Raw genomic sequence first — 16600 nt, 5'->3', positions numbered from 1 at the left:
AACTAATCTAATGTGGATGCTAATGTGGTATGTAAAGTAAACATATAATTGAGAAAGATAACAATTTTATTTTATTAAAGTTGTTTACGTCTTTCTTGACTTTTAAGATCTCTGTTTTTTTGTTCTTTGTGTTATTGTTCTTTCGTTGTTTCAAAAGTTGTATCAAGTTGATCTTACATATTATTTCTTTTTGTATTTATGATACTCTGTAAATTGGGTTCGTGTGAATTAGTTTCTTTTTTATTCCATATTGTGGATTTCTTACGAGGATTATTCTTTTCGTGTTTTTGTCGTGCTATTTAAGCTTAAGAGGGTCCTTCTGTGCAAGGGTTACGTTGTTGCATATGTTTTGAGTTGTTATTCGATTTTACTATAAGAAGGGTTTTTGTTCAAAGCAATTGTTCATTTGTATGTATATGTGGTTGTTGTTCGTGTGAGTGGTTTACTAGACTAATGTGAAACTAATCAATATGCATTCCTTTAGGGGAGCTTAAAGCCCATTCAAGTGAGAAGGGAGTTCTCGTTCAATGACTTAGAGGGAACCTAAGTCGTCACACACGTGAAGAGAAAAGATATATGAAGTTATAAGAAGTTCTACTAATTACTTAGGGGAGCCTAAATCTTGAAGAGAGAAAGTCTCACATCTAGGGGAACATAGGTGTTTAGTGAGTTAGCTCTACGGTTGTTATGGTAATTATCATGAAAGCAAACAAATAAGTACAACGTTGTAATTTATTAACTCATTGATATTGGTGAATTATCTAATTTCACGGACACTCTGCCTCTCAAACGTATGTGTTGTATCATCGAATTAGGTTATCATTAATTCTCATGTGTTCTATTAAATGCTACTCTTTATTATATATCTTTTGTTGTTGCTTTTACTTATTAGGACATACTGTGTGACATCTTATACAATATACAAGAAAAGTAAAGTGTATTTTCTCTCCATTTGTCACCCTGTCCAATTTTTTAAATGAAATCAATTTTTTTAAAAAGATAAGACTCAGCTTTTAATTTTAAAAAATTATGGCTAGACGTAGTTTTTATAACCTTATTTTTCAAAAACTAAAAAAATTAAAGATCAAAGTTTCATTTGGCATTGTTTGGTTTTCGTTTTTTATTTTTAAAAATTAAGCATATTTTTTTTCAATATATATTTTTACCTTCGTTTTCATTTTTATAAGTAAAAAAACTAGAATTCTTTGCCAACTTCTAAAATGAAAACAAACTTTTAATAATTACTCAAAACTTTGCTTAAAAAAACGGTAGAAAATAGATAACAAAGCAAAAAAGCAAAAAATTTAGAAGTGAAATCGTGTTTACGTGTGTTTACTTTTCAAAAACTAAGAATAAAAGCTAAGACCGTTTAATAATCATTCCACCTTTGGTTGGTATTTTTTTTTTTGTTTTTTTAAATAAGTTTATAATATATACTTTTTTTTTTACCTCTAAACTTTTTGCTTTTAAATTTATTTTTTCTAGTGTTTATCAAATTAAGCTTGTCACAGGAGATTTTGACAAAGCAAATTTAATCGGTAAAAGTGAACTTGACTTTATTGATTTGTAATATAAGTGTTACTAATTAATTTTTATCCTTTTATATTTTCTATCGAACACATAGATTTTAAATTTTTAGATTGTTGATCTTCTTTGATGATCGATCTTTGGACTTGATGATCTTCTTCAAGAATCAACTTTTAAGCTTGTTGATCGTTATTAGAATCGATCCTCAATTTGTAGAGATGATGGAATGATGAAGAAACAATCCATTTATATGTTGAAGTAGAAAGACAATATATACTCACTGGAGTAGAGATATATGTTCAATTGATTGAAAAGGAGAGAAAATCTATATTATTTGGAGAAGAGATAGATCACTTTGTGGAATTCTCTCAATTCTCATAGGCATAGTTTGTTTGACTTTCCATCCAACTTTTGTGCTTGGACATTGATTAATCTAGTTTTAAATAGATTTTAATTATTTGAGCTGACCTAATTTTGAGCTAAGCTGCCACATAGACACAATTCGATTGAACGAGTCACTTAGTTCTAGATTTGTCAATCATTAATTTTAAATCAATGACATATCAATTTGTAATAATTGGTCAAAATTCCCTAGTCAACAAAGCTTATAATCAATCACCCTCTTCACTTTCAAATTTATTTATCTTGTTATCTATTTTCTACCAATTTTTTTTAATTAAAAAATGTTATGTTTTCGGGATTTGTAATTTGACAAAAGAATTCAAATCCTTTGTGGAAGAAAAACAAAACCGATCATTAAAATCAAGACGAACTAGAGTTCAAAATTAAAAAGAATTTAGTGGTCACATTAAACAACTTTGTCTTCACTCTTTTATTTGGGTTAATCAAAGGAGACACCTAAGTGGGAAGAGAAAAACAAAAGCAATGAATTAAGTAATCTATTTGTGGATACAAAAGAAAAGAAAGAAAGGTAAATAGAGGGGAGAAAAGAATGCAATCAAAGCTATAGAAAAAAGAGGAAAAGAAGTGGAGATCATGTCCTGTCCAATATTTGTGGCCTACGACGCAATTGCATGGTTGCTTTTCTGGAAGACGAAGGCACTAAAAATCCGCCATATCAAAATCCAATGCAGAATCTCACACCCATCAACCTGCATGCAATGGCTTTGAAATATGGAAGCAGAGAAGATAAAATATATCAAAGAAATAAGTTAATTAATTCATTCATTATTAAGGTTAGGTGAAGTTTAGAATTTATTAATTACTATATATTATCATGATTTCTTTTATCTTAATAGGTTAAGTGAGTCTCTTTGTCTCTTTGTGTGGGGTCTGTATCATATGCATGCATGGTATCATTGTTAATTCCATCTCTCTTTCTCTTTTTGTCAATGGCTTCAATCCTAAGTTCTTGACATAGCAATCAGTATCTAATCATTCCTACCTTTTATGTCTTGGGGTTGATTCTAGCTCAATTTTTCTAAACTCAATAACTTTTAGTTCTCCTCTTTTGTTGTCCATTTATTTTGAGAAGTTTTAGTTTAACACAAACAAAGAATTAAAGAGATGTTTTTGTCAAATTGATCGATTATTGTTTTGACGTTGATTAAAATACCGGAACACACGGATTGATTTTTAGTCCTAGGGAAAACGTTTTAAAATATGAAATAAATTAATTGTTTGATGAGAGTTTAGGTTTATTTATTATGAAAGGTGTAATGTCGATCGTGGAGATTTAAAGAGTTTCATCTCTCTTTTTAGTACAAATCTTTCGTGTGCATGATAATTAGAGAAGATATTTGAGAGTGATTTTGAAATTAAATTGTTAGAATTGTTTTAATCAAGTTCAAAGCCATTTCGAAATATTTTTTTAATTATTTGAAATACGTACATTTGTGTTCTAACAAAACCGTGTGTTTATAAGTGTAAATTGATTACATTTTTTTTAATGATTAGAATTAGAAACATGTGTTGACCTAATTTATTTTAATTAAGTTTAAATTTTATTTTTGTACCTTAGTTTTATATTTTGTTTTATTTTGATTCTTAATTTTTTTAAATGTATGTTTTAGTTCTTTCAATATTTGGATTACTAGACTCTATATTTATCATATTAATCATATTGATAAATAGCCAATAAATCTTGTTAATTTATTCTATAATTCTTTTATACAAAAACATAATCAATACACTTGGATCCAAAAAAATAAAAAATTGCTTTTTCTTTCTGTGAAACTCAACTCTCTCGAATTCCATCCTCGCTCCACATCAAATAAAGAAATCTTGAAGCAAATTATAAGAATTTTAGGGGAGAATACTGAAATAAAATCTAAAATCTAAAATAAATTTATGATTAAAAAAGAAGAATAAGATGCAAAGTTTAGAATTGAAAGATTTTAAATAGGAGTGAAGTGAGTTTACCCACACAACCAATAAGGTCATCTTTCACTCTATTCTTGATTTCTCTCTCAAAGAGCACTGTCTTTGGGATTCTGTTGGTATTGCCTTTCTTTTCTAAGTTTGGGTGTGATTTCTATGGCTTCTTTTTCTTTCTTTTTTTAATCAAAATCTAATCTTAATTGGGTTTTCTTTTCTTTCAAGTAAAAGTATTAAACTATATACTAAAAATATAGCTTTAAATAACTAGAGATATATTTACTCTATTAAAATAGATACATGTAGAAATTGGAGTTTAGTTTTGGACCCAAAGCCCAACACTCCTAACCTTCACCCAAAGTTGCGCTTTCTGTTGACTTATTGACACTTTTGCCAAAAACAACTCTCAATCAAACTTTCATTTATACAACACTATTTCACACTTCTAAACTTTGATTCTTTTTCACTAAATATATATTTTCAATCATCATATCTTAATGTTTATTAAATATAATTAATTAGCTTTCACTAATTTTTCTTACTATTAGGAATAAAATGCACTTTTGATCTTTGATGTTTCATAAGTGACACCTGAGTCTTCGAAGTTTGAAAAATAATTATAAATGATCCTTATGTTAAAGTTGGATCATTGATTAGAGGTAGTTAAGTTTTCTAGTTTAGACTTAGATTTGATAATTTTTCTCTTTTCTAAATTAATTGAAAAACCATGTGTAGCTTTTACGCCCTAAATTTACTTTTTAAAACTCGGGGTATTATTATCCTAGAAAACTTTAGAACCTATTTGACACAAGTTTTGAAGGGATTTTAACACGTGAGAGATTAATGATAATAAGTAAATTGGCATCTAGTATTCATAACTATTAGTTATTTTAAGAAATTTGTTGAAATTTATTAACAACAAAGGTGATTAATTCATATATTCTTGACAAGAAAATGATGTCACTATGTATCATTTTTTAGTTGTCAATAATCATATAACGCTATAAGAATCAACCAATCCATGACAATGATATCATATCATACCAAACTTGACAATCGTAAAAAATTATTGATTTCTTGATTGTCATTAATCGTTTAATTATAACATTTTTAACCAGTGTTGTTCATAATCATTTCTTTAAGAGACTTCAAAGACAAAAGAAAATAAGTGTCATGAAATCCGTTCATGACACTTATTAGATGTCATGGAATGCCATATTTGTTGTGGTGAAATTAGAGTACTATATGTTTCCAAACAACACGTTTTCGAAGGAAATTTGGACAACACAACCAAAAATACTTACACACGATCGATTAGAACTCCAAACCCGTTTCAATAGGTTTGTATTCAATAAATTTTTGTAATACACACATGCTATTAAATACAAAAGAACACATTACATTATGTTAAATATAGTATACAATGATATATAGTTAATAATGAGAGAAACAATTAAATCCCCCCTTAGTAAAGCAGAATTATTACAGACCTTGTAGTAATGTATGTATCACTACACCATATGGCTTTCAAATGCCAATAATCAATGATAACAAAGTAAAACCCATAACCCAAAAAGAAAAACAAGAATTAATAGTAACTAAAATCACTTTTGTGGTGATTTTAATCGTTTACAAAACCACTTCAAAACAAAAGAAAGCAAGCAAGCAAGCAAGCATTATGAGGGTGTTATGATCATCACTTTACAGAGCTGCTACTCTTAGTTTTAGCCAATCCCACACTTGAAGAAGTAGACCTCAGCTTATTTCGAGCACGAACGATATAATCCGAAAACCGACGATCTTCAGCTTTAAGATTATTCTCTTTACCTCTGCTACTCGAATCATTACTATGTTTCTTGCTCGCCATGTTTTCCAGCCTTCGTTTAGCTCGATTTATGTAATTGCTAAACGCAGCGTTTACAGAATCTTCATCTCCTCCTGCATATTTATTATTCTTAGAGCTGTGTGTCTTCTCCATTACTGCAGGTTCATGATGAACATAAATATGCTGAGAAGAGTTCCTTTGTTGTTGATGATGATGGTGTTCATGGTGGCTTATGGATGAACTTAATTTGTTGATTTTAGGACGATGACTCATTCCAAATGCTTTGAGCAACTTCTCACAAAAAGGGGTGTTGGGGGTGGAGGATTTGGAGTTTTTTCCCATGCTTTTATGATTGAAAAAGTTGTGTGTTTGATTTGTTATGTAAATGGGGAAATATGGGTTGGTATTTATATTGGTGTGTGACTATAAATGATGTTGTTGTAGTGAGAAGGGAATCAATGAGCACTAGAAGAGAGATGAGTTTGATTATTGGAAGATACTATAAGGATGCTTCCTCGATTGATGATATAATGTTAATGTGGTGTTTGCAAGTGTAACAAGCTAACGATTGTGTAAGAATGTACAAGAAAGTGTTCGTTTGCTTCATTTGTGTTGAATATTCTATTAAATTTGTCTTCATCCATCAACTTTCATTTTGATTCCGAGTGACGGAAGATAAAATAGTTTCAATATTTTGCTATCCATATATATAACAATTCTCTTACGCATATTATTCCTTTCACTCCTATTCACTTTTTTAATAACACAATTTCAACCCTCAGCTTCAAAGTAAACATAACAAAGAGTTTAAATTGATGCATTTATAAAAGTTCAAAGTTTAAATTAATACAATTACGAAAATTTCACTCAATTTTAACGAACACATCAGTATATTCTTTAACATTTAAACTTTTTACCAAACACTATCAAACAGTGTTTTATCAAAACTACAATAATCTCAAACTAAACCTAATTGTACCTTAATTCATACGTTAAACTTTTTGGATTAATCATATGGTTCAAGAGGTATTTTCTTCACCCTTGAAATCTAATATCAAACTTATCTTCTTCATGGCAACTTAATCTCTTGAATTAATGGAAAACAAACTTTTGAAAACTTTGGTGGAAAACATATATATAATTAAGTTGTTGAGTTTTGATTAAGAAATGTAAAAAGAGGATTACTTTTAGGAGTCTTTTTTTTCAAATGATATGACGTTAAGAGAAGAGAACCATATTCCCAAGTTATGGTTTGGTTTCTGCCCAATTTTCTTAGGAGAAAGAGTCCAATTATGACAAACTTAATTAATAGCTGTTTTCAAAGCTTTGAAAGCATACAAAAGTGAGTATTGATTCCGAAGAAATTAGAAAAAGGAACAAAGATGGAATCTGCCATTCTGTATAAGCTACGAAACTGCACTTCACTTTCCATTATAAAATAATCACCGAAAAGGGACCAAAAAGAAAAAATGAATTACAACTTTCCTCGAAGCTTCTCTTTCCCTTTTAGTATAGATCATGCAAAATCAAGCATATGGTTTTTACAACACTCTACCAACCATATACTAATACTGCTGTTTGTTTGAATTATAAAAGTTGTGTTTGAAAATTTAGAAGTTTGAGGAATGATTAGATTTTGTAGATCTTGAAATGTTTGTTGTATTGAAATTAATTGAAAATTATGTGAAAAAATACACTTTTGGTTCTTGAAATTTGACAGAAGAGTTTGATTATCAGACGTTGGTTAACTAAGAAAATATGACGGGTGATAGATACCTTTTTTATTATTATGATCTTAAAGTTGTTAAATTTCTTTCCCCTTACGTCTCCTTTCCCTTTGACTCATCTTGGGAACTCTTTTTCCTTTGACTCGTTCTTCTTTCCCATCTCAATTTATAAGGATAAAATGTTGATTTCAATAGATAATTTTAAACAAATTATAAAAAAAAAATTAAAAGATAAATTTAAATTAGTAAATACATATTTTGTTTCTTTTGGATGACCGAATATTTTAGACCCCATTGAAAAACGAAAGTTTGCAAAAATAACAAAAACATTTATAGAACTCATATCACTTACATTTTCTAAATTGCAAAAATAACAAATTTAAAAGTAGATTGTCAATTGTCTTCAATTACTAGACTCGTTAAGTTGATCATTGTTCCATATTTCCCAATTCTCGTTCCCCAATCCCCTTCGAGTATTGATAACCGTTTATATTGAAAATTTAAAAAGTTTGCATCTTACTGTATATTCTTTTATATATATATATGGAAATCAAACAAGACCATAAACAAAAGGTTAAGAGCTTGGTTTGACAAAAAAAGAAATGAGTTTTTAAGGCAAACATTCCTGTTTCTAGTTTCTAGTTTTCTAAAATAAGGAGAGAATAGAGAAACGTGGAACAAAGGAGTCCCTCTATAAGACAGCATGCTAAAAGGAAATTTATTTCACAATAAGGAAAGGATTTCAGAAAAACAAAGGCCATAGAAACACATTTATAAGAGCAAAATTGTGTACTTGTTACTCCTGCATACTGTTTCAAATATTAATTTGACAGCGGTTAACCCCTCAACCAAATCTTGTATGAAAACAGCTTATATAACAAGAGAACAAGTGTCAAACTCACGAGTGGTGTGTTCAAACAGAACTGAGCAACTGAACCAATCCAATACCCAGATTCTCAGTTTGAAATTGCCATTTTCTGAATTCAAGCACTATTTTCTTCACACTTCATCATGTAGTTTAAGCATAATATCTACACTTATATCAGCACCAATTAAGGTAAGGGCTAACCAATTCTCAAGATTGCTACTGTCATTAAAGCCGCCGCTCGAAAGAAGATCTCATTGAGGCTCTTGTCCACTCTCCTCGTCATCTCATCTTCCTTCAACCCAACCCTGTTTGCTTTCTTGCTGATGCAAATTATTGTATCCCTCAGTTTATTCACAGCAAAAGATACCCAAACAAGACCAAGACCAAATCCAGTGTTCAGGAGGTTAGAAGAACACATTGGCGCTCTCCCATAGGCAACTTTACTCATAACAGAGAAAAGGACAACAAGACCAGTCCCAGCAATACCGGCAGAGAATTGAGTAAGAAGCTGAGGAAGCTCTCTCCCAGAATTCTTTAGTGACTGTATTGCCTGTCTCCCGTGCCGCTGCTTGTTAAACATATAGGATAACATACTCTCGCATGCGTGGAAATAATTTTTCTTGTACAGATCTCTCTCACGGCCTACTTTCTTACTGTTTCTGTTTTTTCGTGATGGCTTGACCTTAATTATATCAGGGCTGTCAAGTACATAACAGTAGTTGTGTAAGTCTAAGAAAAGAGCAAATGCAAGGAGCACAATGAATGATTGAAAATATGAACTTAGATTAGCGCTATCCCATGTGGTCAACATTTGCTGGCAAAAGAGAATAATACACTATCACTTTAAATAAAACTAGCAAGAATAATTTTTATGTTCTACCCTCTAATAGAGCTAAATCATCAAGAAAACCATTCAGTAGAAATAAGCTCCTTGGTCTATTAAGTGGTCACTTCACATTTATTTTTTACACCTTTTTAATCTCACTTTTTTCTAAACATCACCGATGGCAAATTGGAAGAATATGCAGAAATTCAACTTTCATTATGACAAGGTCAGCTGGTTGTTGATGAACAACAGACGAAAAAGAATTAGACTCGTATGAGTAGATATGCTGCACATACCTCTTTATAGGAGCAATGGTTGTTGGATGAAGCTTCAAGGAAGAATCATAAATATGGCTTCCCACTGCACCATTCAATCTGGACACATAATAGTTGCAGTCTCAGGTTAAATTAGCTATCTTATCTGAAGTCGAAAACATGTTAAGGTAGAGGGTTCCAAGGGTTGCATTCCCCAAAATATTTTAGGGAAAAATACCTTTTTGGTCCCTAAGTTTTCATAAATAGGTGTGTTTAGTACCTCATATTTTAAATCGATCAATTTAGTCCATAAGTTTTGAAGAATAGGTTTAAAAGATCCCTCTATTATAAAAATTATTAAAATTGAACAAAAATTGGACTAAATGCTGAAGTGACATGATGACTGGAAAAAAACAATTTTTTACTATTATCTCATTCCTCTTCTCTCTCTCTCCCTCTTTGTCTCTCATTTTCTTACCTCTTATTCTCTGTTCATCAGAAAGCTCTTGCCTTGGTTCATTTATGCCCTTTTTTGCATTAGGCTTCTTCTGATTATGTTTTCATCCTATCCATCTTCCAGAAACTTCCATTCATCAAACACCCAAATCATCATTTCTTCTTCTTCCTGTCGACTCCTTTTTTTTCATCTTCCTCTGTTCTTGAAGGTACTGCAGGACAAGACTGGTTCTTTATGAATCTATTATTTCAGGTCTTTTTTTGCTTCATTTACCAACAAAGAATCTGATGTTTAATGCGATTAATGAAACTTCATGTGATTACACCGACAGTAAATGGGTCCCCCAACAAGTTGGAACCTATATACAATTGCTCAACCTGTATTACAATCAAGGAAGCTCAAAATTGCATCGCTCATAGCCGCTCTCACTTGAGCCGTCTTTATTGGTGATAGAAGCTCCACAAAAGCTCTCCCAAGGTTTCACCCAACAATTTTTTTCACTTAGGGAGTGTTTGAGAACTTCAGTAATTTGGAACAGTTGGGTTGGATGGGTTAAATAAAAAACCAACCCTATTCGGTTCACCAAAAATTAAAGAGGTTTACTACCTCGTTATTCACATCAATTCATATTTCTCACCAAAATACTCACATGTCTCACACAATTATTCGTGTAAACTCTCCCAATAACTTTCCTATAATTATTACCACTCAACTCGACTCAACTCTTAGTTTTTATTGCTAACCAAACACCCCCTTAATGACTAAGAAACATATCGCCTTCATTCTATGGCTATAAACCAATTGGAAGCCCTCCTCTATATTTTATCCACCCTGTGTCTTTTCCAGAGACCACGAGGACAACAAATTCCGGAGACGGAATTTCCCATCTCATAATCTCACTGTTTCTGTTTACTGGTCATCCTTTCTAGTCAAATCAAACACTGGTCCTTCTCACAATTTTTTAAATCGTGTGAAAGAGAAACGGGATGTGGATTTAGATGATTTCCATTTGGTGGTATTCTCAATCGAGCATTGGTGTTTACATTCAGCAGTGTATTACGAAAGAGAGACATGAGACATGATATAATATTAAAAAATAGTTTTTTTCCAAGTCATTATGCAACTTCAGTATTTAGTCAAATTTTTGTTCAATTTTATTAATCTTTTAGTAGAGGAACTTTTAAACTTGTTTTTTAAAACTCAATGACTAAACTGGCCAGTGGCCAAGGTAAAACATGAGGGACTAAAAGCACCTATTCATCAAAATTCAGGGTCCGAAAGAGTATTTTTCTAAAAAAAACTATTTTTCCCAATATTTTATCATGATTAAGTTAAAACCAATTTCAGTAATATATATATATAGACGAAAAAAAGTAAATAAATTTTGACTTTTATGCAGAAAAAATTGTTTACTGGTGAAGAATTCCCACTTGTTGGAAAGAAAAAGGTGCATGAAATACCTTAACTAAAAAGTAGTGAATTGAAAAAGACCAAACAGATGAATAACACCTTAACCCCAAACTTAAACAGATAAAGAACATTTCATTGCTTAACCACACAAATTACCAACTATACGTTTTAGAATTTTAAAACAGTGAGGCTGTGGCTGACTTGTCCTTTTTGCCAGACAAAATAATTAATTGGTGCAGTGCAGAAACAATAACAAATTTTCATGGATGATATAAGGAAAAGAAATATGTACCTATCATAGTTGGGGACAAGAATTGACTGCTTGCTCCAACTTAAAGAGTTCTTTGGCAAGTAAAACTCAGCAACGACTGAAAGTAAATCCTTGATCTTTGCCCCAGTCTCGGTGGAAAAAATTTGTCCATCAGGAAGAATTGTAATCTTTGAGCTTCTAATCAATTCACCAACAAAGTCCATGATTGGCTCATGTGTATCAAACTCACAGCTAGAAAGGATATGAGAAGTAGACAAGGGCCCTCTGGACAGCTGGGTATTTAATTCTTGCAACCCCATTAAGTCTGGTAAATTTAGTGCATGTTTATTATCTTCACTTGGACAGGACACAAGGAACTCCAAGAATTTCTCATACTTTTTGAATTCTTCATCAGATCTCGAACCAAATATCAAAGAGTTACCCTGATTATCTGCAACCAAATCGAAAGGGGAACTGAGTAATAGAAACACAAACAACTATCCTGAATTCCACAAAGGAGATGCCACTTTCCAATTCAGATTCGGGTTTAGATGGCATAAACGTATCTTAGTATGCTCAAACATGAAATGAAATAATAATACAACTTAAGTAATACTAGTGTTGAAGAAATAAATTTAAGTTGATGATGATGACGATGTTGATATTGAGAATCCAAACTTCTATTTCATCAAAAGTTGATGGGTTCGAGCCTTGTTTTATTCTTTTGTATAACAATAATATATATGTTGATACATGAATAGAATATGGTTACTCATTTGTCTGTTTCTATAAATATTTGTCCATTTAAAATAAGGCTTGCTCCACAAACCACCTCACTATTTGTCACCTCTTTAGGAGAGGAGAAGAAAACCCTCCAAAACTATCTTAGTGTTGTAAAACCGATGTACATTCATAAATATATGATATATACATCCTTATGGAATCTGTCCCCTAGTTTTTCCCCCACCAAAAGATTCATCCATATATTCATATTGCATATTACTCAAGAGAAAAACCATATTATATCATATTGTAAACAATAAGGATTCAAAGAATTACGATAGTTGATTTCATTTACTGAAGAGTCATATGTAGAAAGTGTACAAGGGTAGTTTAATTAAAAGAAAGTAAAAAGACAACCAAAGACAAGATATGTATATTGATACGTTATACAACTATACTAACTAATATAAAAACTAATACAATTCTTTTTAAAGTACTGTTGCTCCACTTGTGCATTCTTCAAAATCACAATTCACAAGAGATGTGTAAAATAAAATGCTCAGGATGAAGAACAGTTCCTTTCCAGCCCTTATAAATGACAGGAAATATGATAAGTAATAATAACATTAATAAGTTCATAAAAATGATGCCAAACTTGCTAATCATCTAACCTCGTGCATCAACCATTCTCAGACTTCTAACTTTTGGGTCAAACTCAACTAATTGATTGGACTCTGGCATCCCAATGATAGATTTCCATAGTTGATCACTCTGTTCAGGATGAATACTTCGCAATACTGACCCAACAGCAATTTCCGGTCTAGCTCCGCATATCGACAATAAAGGCTGACAATCCTGATATAATCACAAAAGTGAAGGTTCAAGTCAAGAATCACTCCCAAAACTTTGAAAAGATCGTCATGCCCTAAATGATGTATTAAATAGAACAATAAAGAGATACGGAACTCAAGCACAATGTCCAGCGTAATCAATATAGAAACCAATCAATATTGGGGATGATTACAGTAAAAAACACAGTCCATAAAAATTTTCAAATTACGGAAATCTATCAGTTTGTAAGGTACCTTGATTTCCCTGGAAGGGTGTTGCTGGTGGTGTAAAACAAGAGCCGAAGGGTAGCCATGGGAAGCCATAAGACAGAGCTCTAACATATCGGAGAGAAACCCAGTTCAGGAAACGATTCCCGAAATCAAAATGTCTCTCTGATTTGTGTGATTGTCAAATCACCATAGACTTAGCCATCCAGGGAGCGATGAATCTGAGAAGAAGAGGGCCACCGGGTATCAATCAAAAAGCAATAGAAAAATCCAAAATTAGAAAAGAAAAGATGGGTTTTATTTTATGTGATTCGTCGAGAAGTTTCTGATTTATAATATCAGGAATACGAACGGCGATGAAGAACCGAACAATCAACAACCAGGCTGGACTTCCGGTAAGCGACAAGAAATATCTCATTGACAAACCATCCTAACCCCTGCAGTCCGTGGAACTTCGGCCGTGGGCCCTTGCCATTTATCTAATGGTCTAAAACACCCCTTTTAAAGGTTCAAATGACCTAATTTCTTTTATAAAAATATTAAATCGTTATGATGTCATCCTCGCATGAAATTACAACATTATTCATAGAACTAAGGAATAGACTTTGAGTTTGACGGACGATAGAGGTTCGAGAATCTACGAAAGGACATCTAAAGCTAAGTAAGGAAGTCTATTACCGAGGAAAGTGGAGGTCTCATTTTGCTTTCGGATCACCTTTTCCAACCAGATAGCGAGTGATCACTTAGCAATGGATACTAAGATAAAACAGTTGGGAATGAGTACCTGTCCATTACGATAATCAAATATGTGTCTTCGATATGAAAAAGCAATGTTCTAACCACCGGACGAAAGGGATCAAAAAGTCATTCTTCATATACCTCAACTTCGAGAACATAAGTGGTTTGTTTTGTTTCTATATGCAATTCGATAATTTCATTTGTGCTTGTGTTGGTGGTTTTTTATGTGAATTCAGTGAGTCTCCCCCTTCCTTCAAGTTCCCCCACCCACCTAGTGACACACCAACCACGCCCTTCCTTTTCTTTGATCACAAAACCCTCTTCTTTGTCTTTCGTCCTCCATGTTGTTCATCCTATACAAATAGTTAAGTGAGACCTTGTTTTTTCTAATTCAAAAAATAAATTTGGGTTTTCTATCCCGAATGTAATGAAATACAAAACAATATTCTTCCTATGAGTACAAATTCTAAGACTACTTAAATCCCTTTATGATCCTAAGTTTTTAGACACATTGCACTTCCACTTGGATCGAGATCTTCACTCAACCCTAAGATGGATCAAAGAAGAGTAGGAAACCTTTAAGTGATTTTTGAATTCGACATCTTGAAATGGATGTATAAGCTATAAATGGGTATAAGGAGGGACAACAATCTCATGATAAACCAAATCTAACTTCAAGAGTGTTTAGAGAAAAGTTAATGGACTTAAAAAGACCAAAGTGTCCACAAGGAAATCTTCAAAAAAGTTGCAGCGTTCGTATATGTGATTGAATTTTAAAAACGAGGTCTTCCACACATGCACATGCTGGTAATATTGAAAAGGGATTTTAAGATCACTAATGTTGACCAATATGATAATTATGTTTGCACGAAAATTCCAAATATTTAAACAAATCCTACACTTTACCGTGTTGTTGTGAAGCATGTGGCCCATGTAGAGAAGATAACAAAAAGTGTCCTTGCATGATCAATGAAAAATGTAAATTCCATTATTTACGATAGTTTTTCTTATAAAAACAATGAAGAAAGTGATGTGTACCGAATCTATAGAAGAAGAGATAACGGAACATAGATATTTATAATATATTTTTTGTTTTATATATTATTTTTCTATAATGTCTTTCATAATAATAATAAGTTACTCAATTTATTTGTTAAAAAAATATATCTTTTCAATTATATATGGTAACAATAAGAAAAGAAACTTGGTTGTGCCTTATAATCCATACCTACTTTTGAGATACAATTGTCACATTAATGTTGAAATATGCTCAGGGTTGAAAGTAGTTAAATATTTATACAACTATGTTTACAAGGAGCATGATAGAGCATCATTTTATATATCACATGATGGTGACAATAAAGTATCGATAAAATAAGAGATTATCAAGATGCAAGTTGGGTATGAGGCATTACGGAGAATTTATGATTTTAAACTGAGATATATCCTCCGGTTATAAACTTGCAACTTTACCTCCCAAATATGTAGTGTGTTTCTTATGGGGAGAATTCAATTTTGAAGAAACTTATTTGTTGGGACCATGTCTCAAAAACAATGTTAACAAAGTACTTTCATATGTGTCAAACATCTGAAATAGCCAAAAACAATTTATACAAAGTTTCATGAACATTATGTATGGGACAAACAACCACGAATTTGGAGGGAGAGAAAAAAAGGAATAGTTGTATCACACATTATAGGAGCAAATCCAAGGGAAGTAGAAAGATATTACTTGCGTTTGTTATTAAATCATTTAAACATGTAAAGATTCAATCAGAGAAAGAAGGCTTCTAGAATCTGATGAAAATGTAACATCATGTTTGAATGAAGCAGCTCGTTTTAGATGCATTATGCTTTATGAAGACTTAGCTTTTTGCAACAATCTTAGTGTATTGTGAACTCGTAGATGTAAGAAAACTATGGAAAAAATATTCTTACGAATTGTTAAATGATTATAGAAATGATGAGCCAGATAATGTAGAATATCAAATACAACACACTTTAAGAAACATAAAAGTGTTCCTAGAGTCAATGGACAAACAATACTATGTATGATTTGCCCAAAATCGAACATATGCTCGAAGATGGAAACAATTGCTATATAAAAATAAACAATTGATGAAAAATCAATTGTAGTATCAGATGAAGATATTCAATCTCCTTCAAAAGTTGAACGAAGACCAAAAGATTGCATGCGGTATTATCGTTGACAGAATTGTAAGTAATACAAGTGGTATTTTCTATTGATGGGCTAGGGGGAATCACGAAAACCTTTTGTATCATGCTTTGTTAGCTACTTAAGATTGATAAATATGATTGCAATTGCAACACCAACATCAGTTGTTGTTGCTTCAATTATGTTAGGGGCAAACAACTCATTCTAGATTGAATATGAGGACGTTTGCAAAAATAGCAAAAAAAAAAAAATGATAATAAGATCATGTCACTACATTTTCTAAATTGCAAAAATAAGAAATTTAAAAATGAATAATCCTTTGATAGCCCTCTGATAACCCTATGATATGTCTAATTACTTGTTCTATTTCTCATATTTGCAATATAAAAAAAAAGTGTTATGGACTGTTTTTTCTAAATTTTTT

At 31.7% G+C, this 16600-nt stretch overlaps 1 protein-coding gene across 1 annotated transcript; it reads right to left on the bottom strand.

Annotated features, from left to right (window-relative positions):
* Nucleotides 1–8110: 8110 nt before the first annotated feature.
* Nucleotides 8111–13731, bottom strand: LOC101221139 (hypothetical protein). Its single transcript, XM_004140039.3, has 6 exons — nucleotides 13615–13731; nucleotides 13290–13483; nucleotides 12876–13059; nucleotides 11524–11932; nucleotides 9407–9484; nucleotides 8111–8982 (listed from the first exon to the last, which is right to left on the bottom strand). Exons 2-6 carry the CDS (start codon nucleotides 13374–13376, stop codon nucleotides 8481–8483), a joined length of 1260 nt encoding a protein of 419 aa, XP_004140087.1. The 5' UTR covers nucleotides 13377–13483; nucleotides 13615–13731; the 3' UTR covers nucleotides 8111–8480.
* Between the last annotated feature and the right edge of the window lie 2869 nt (nucleotides 13732–16600).

The sequence above is a fragment of the Cucumis sativus genome, chromosome 6 (genome assembly GCF_000004075.3).
Source record: "Cucumis sativus cultivar 9930 chromosome 6, Cucumber_9930_V3, whole genome shotgun sequence".
Classification (NCBI taxonomy): Eukaryota; Viridiplantae; Streptophyta; class Magnoliopsida; order Cucurbitales; family Cucurbitaceae; genus Cucumis; species Cucumis sativus.
Note: the sequence above shows the minus strand (reverse complement) of the source record. Positions and strands in the feature narration are given on the sequence as shown.

Bases quoted from the DNA above. Each gene is read 5' to 3' on its own strand.
- LOC101221139 (XM_004140039.3), bottom strand. From the start codon at position 13,376: ATGTTAGAGCTCTGTCTTATGGCTTCCCATGGCTACCCTTCGGCTCTT. The intron at 13,060-13,289 runs GTACCTTACAAA...TGATTATATCAG, and splicing joins ACCCTTCCAGGGAAATCAAG to GATTGTCAGCCTTTATTGTC. The intron at 9,485-11,523 runs GTACATATTTCT...TTATGTGTCCAG, and splicing joins CTTGTCCCCAACTATGATAG to ATTGAATGGTGCAGTGGGAA.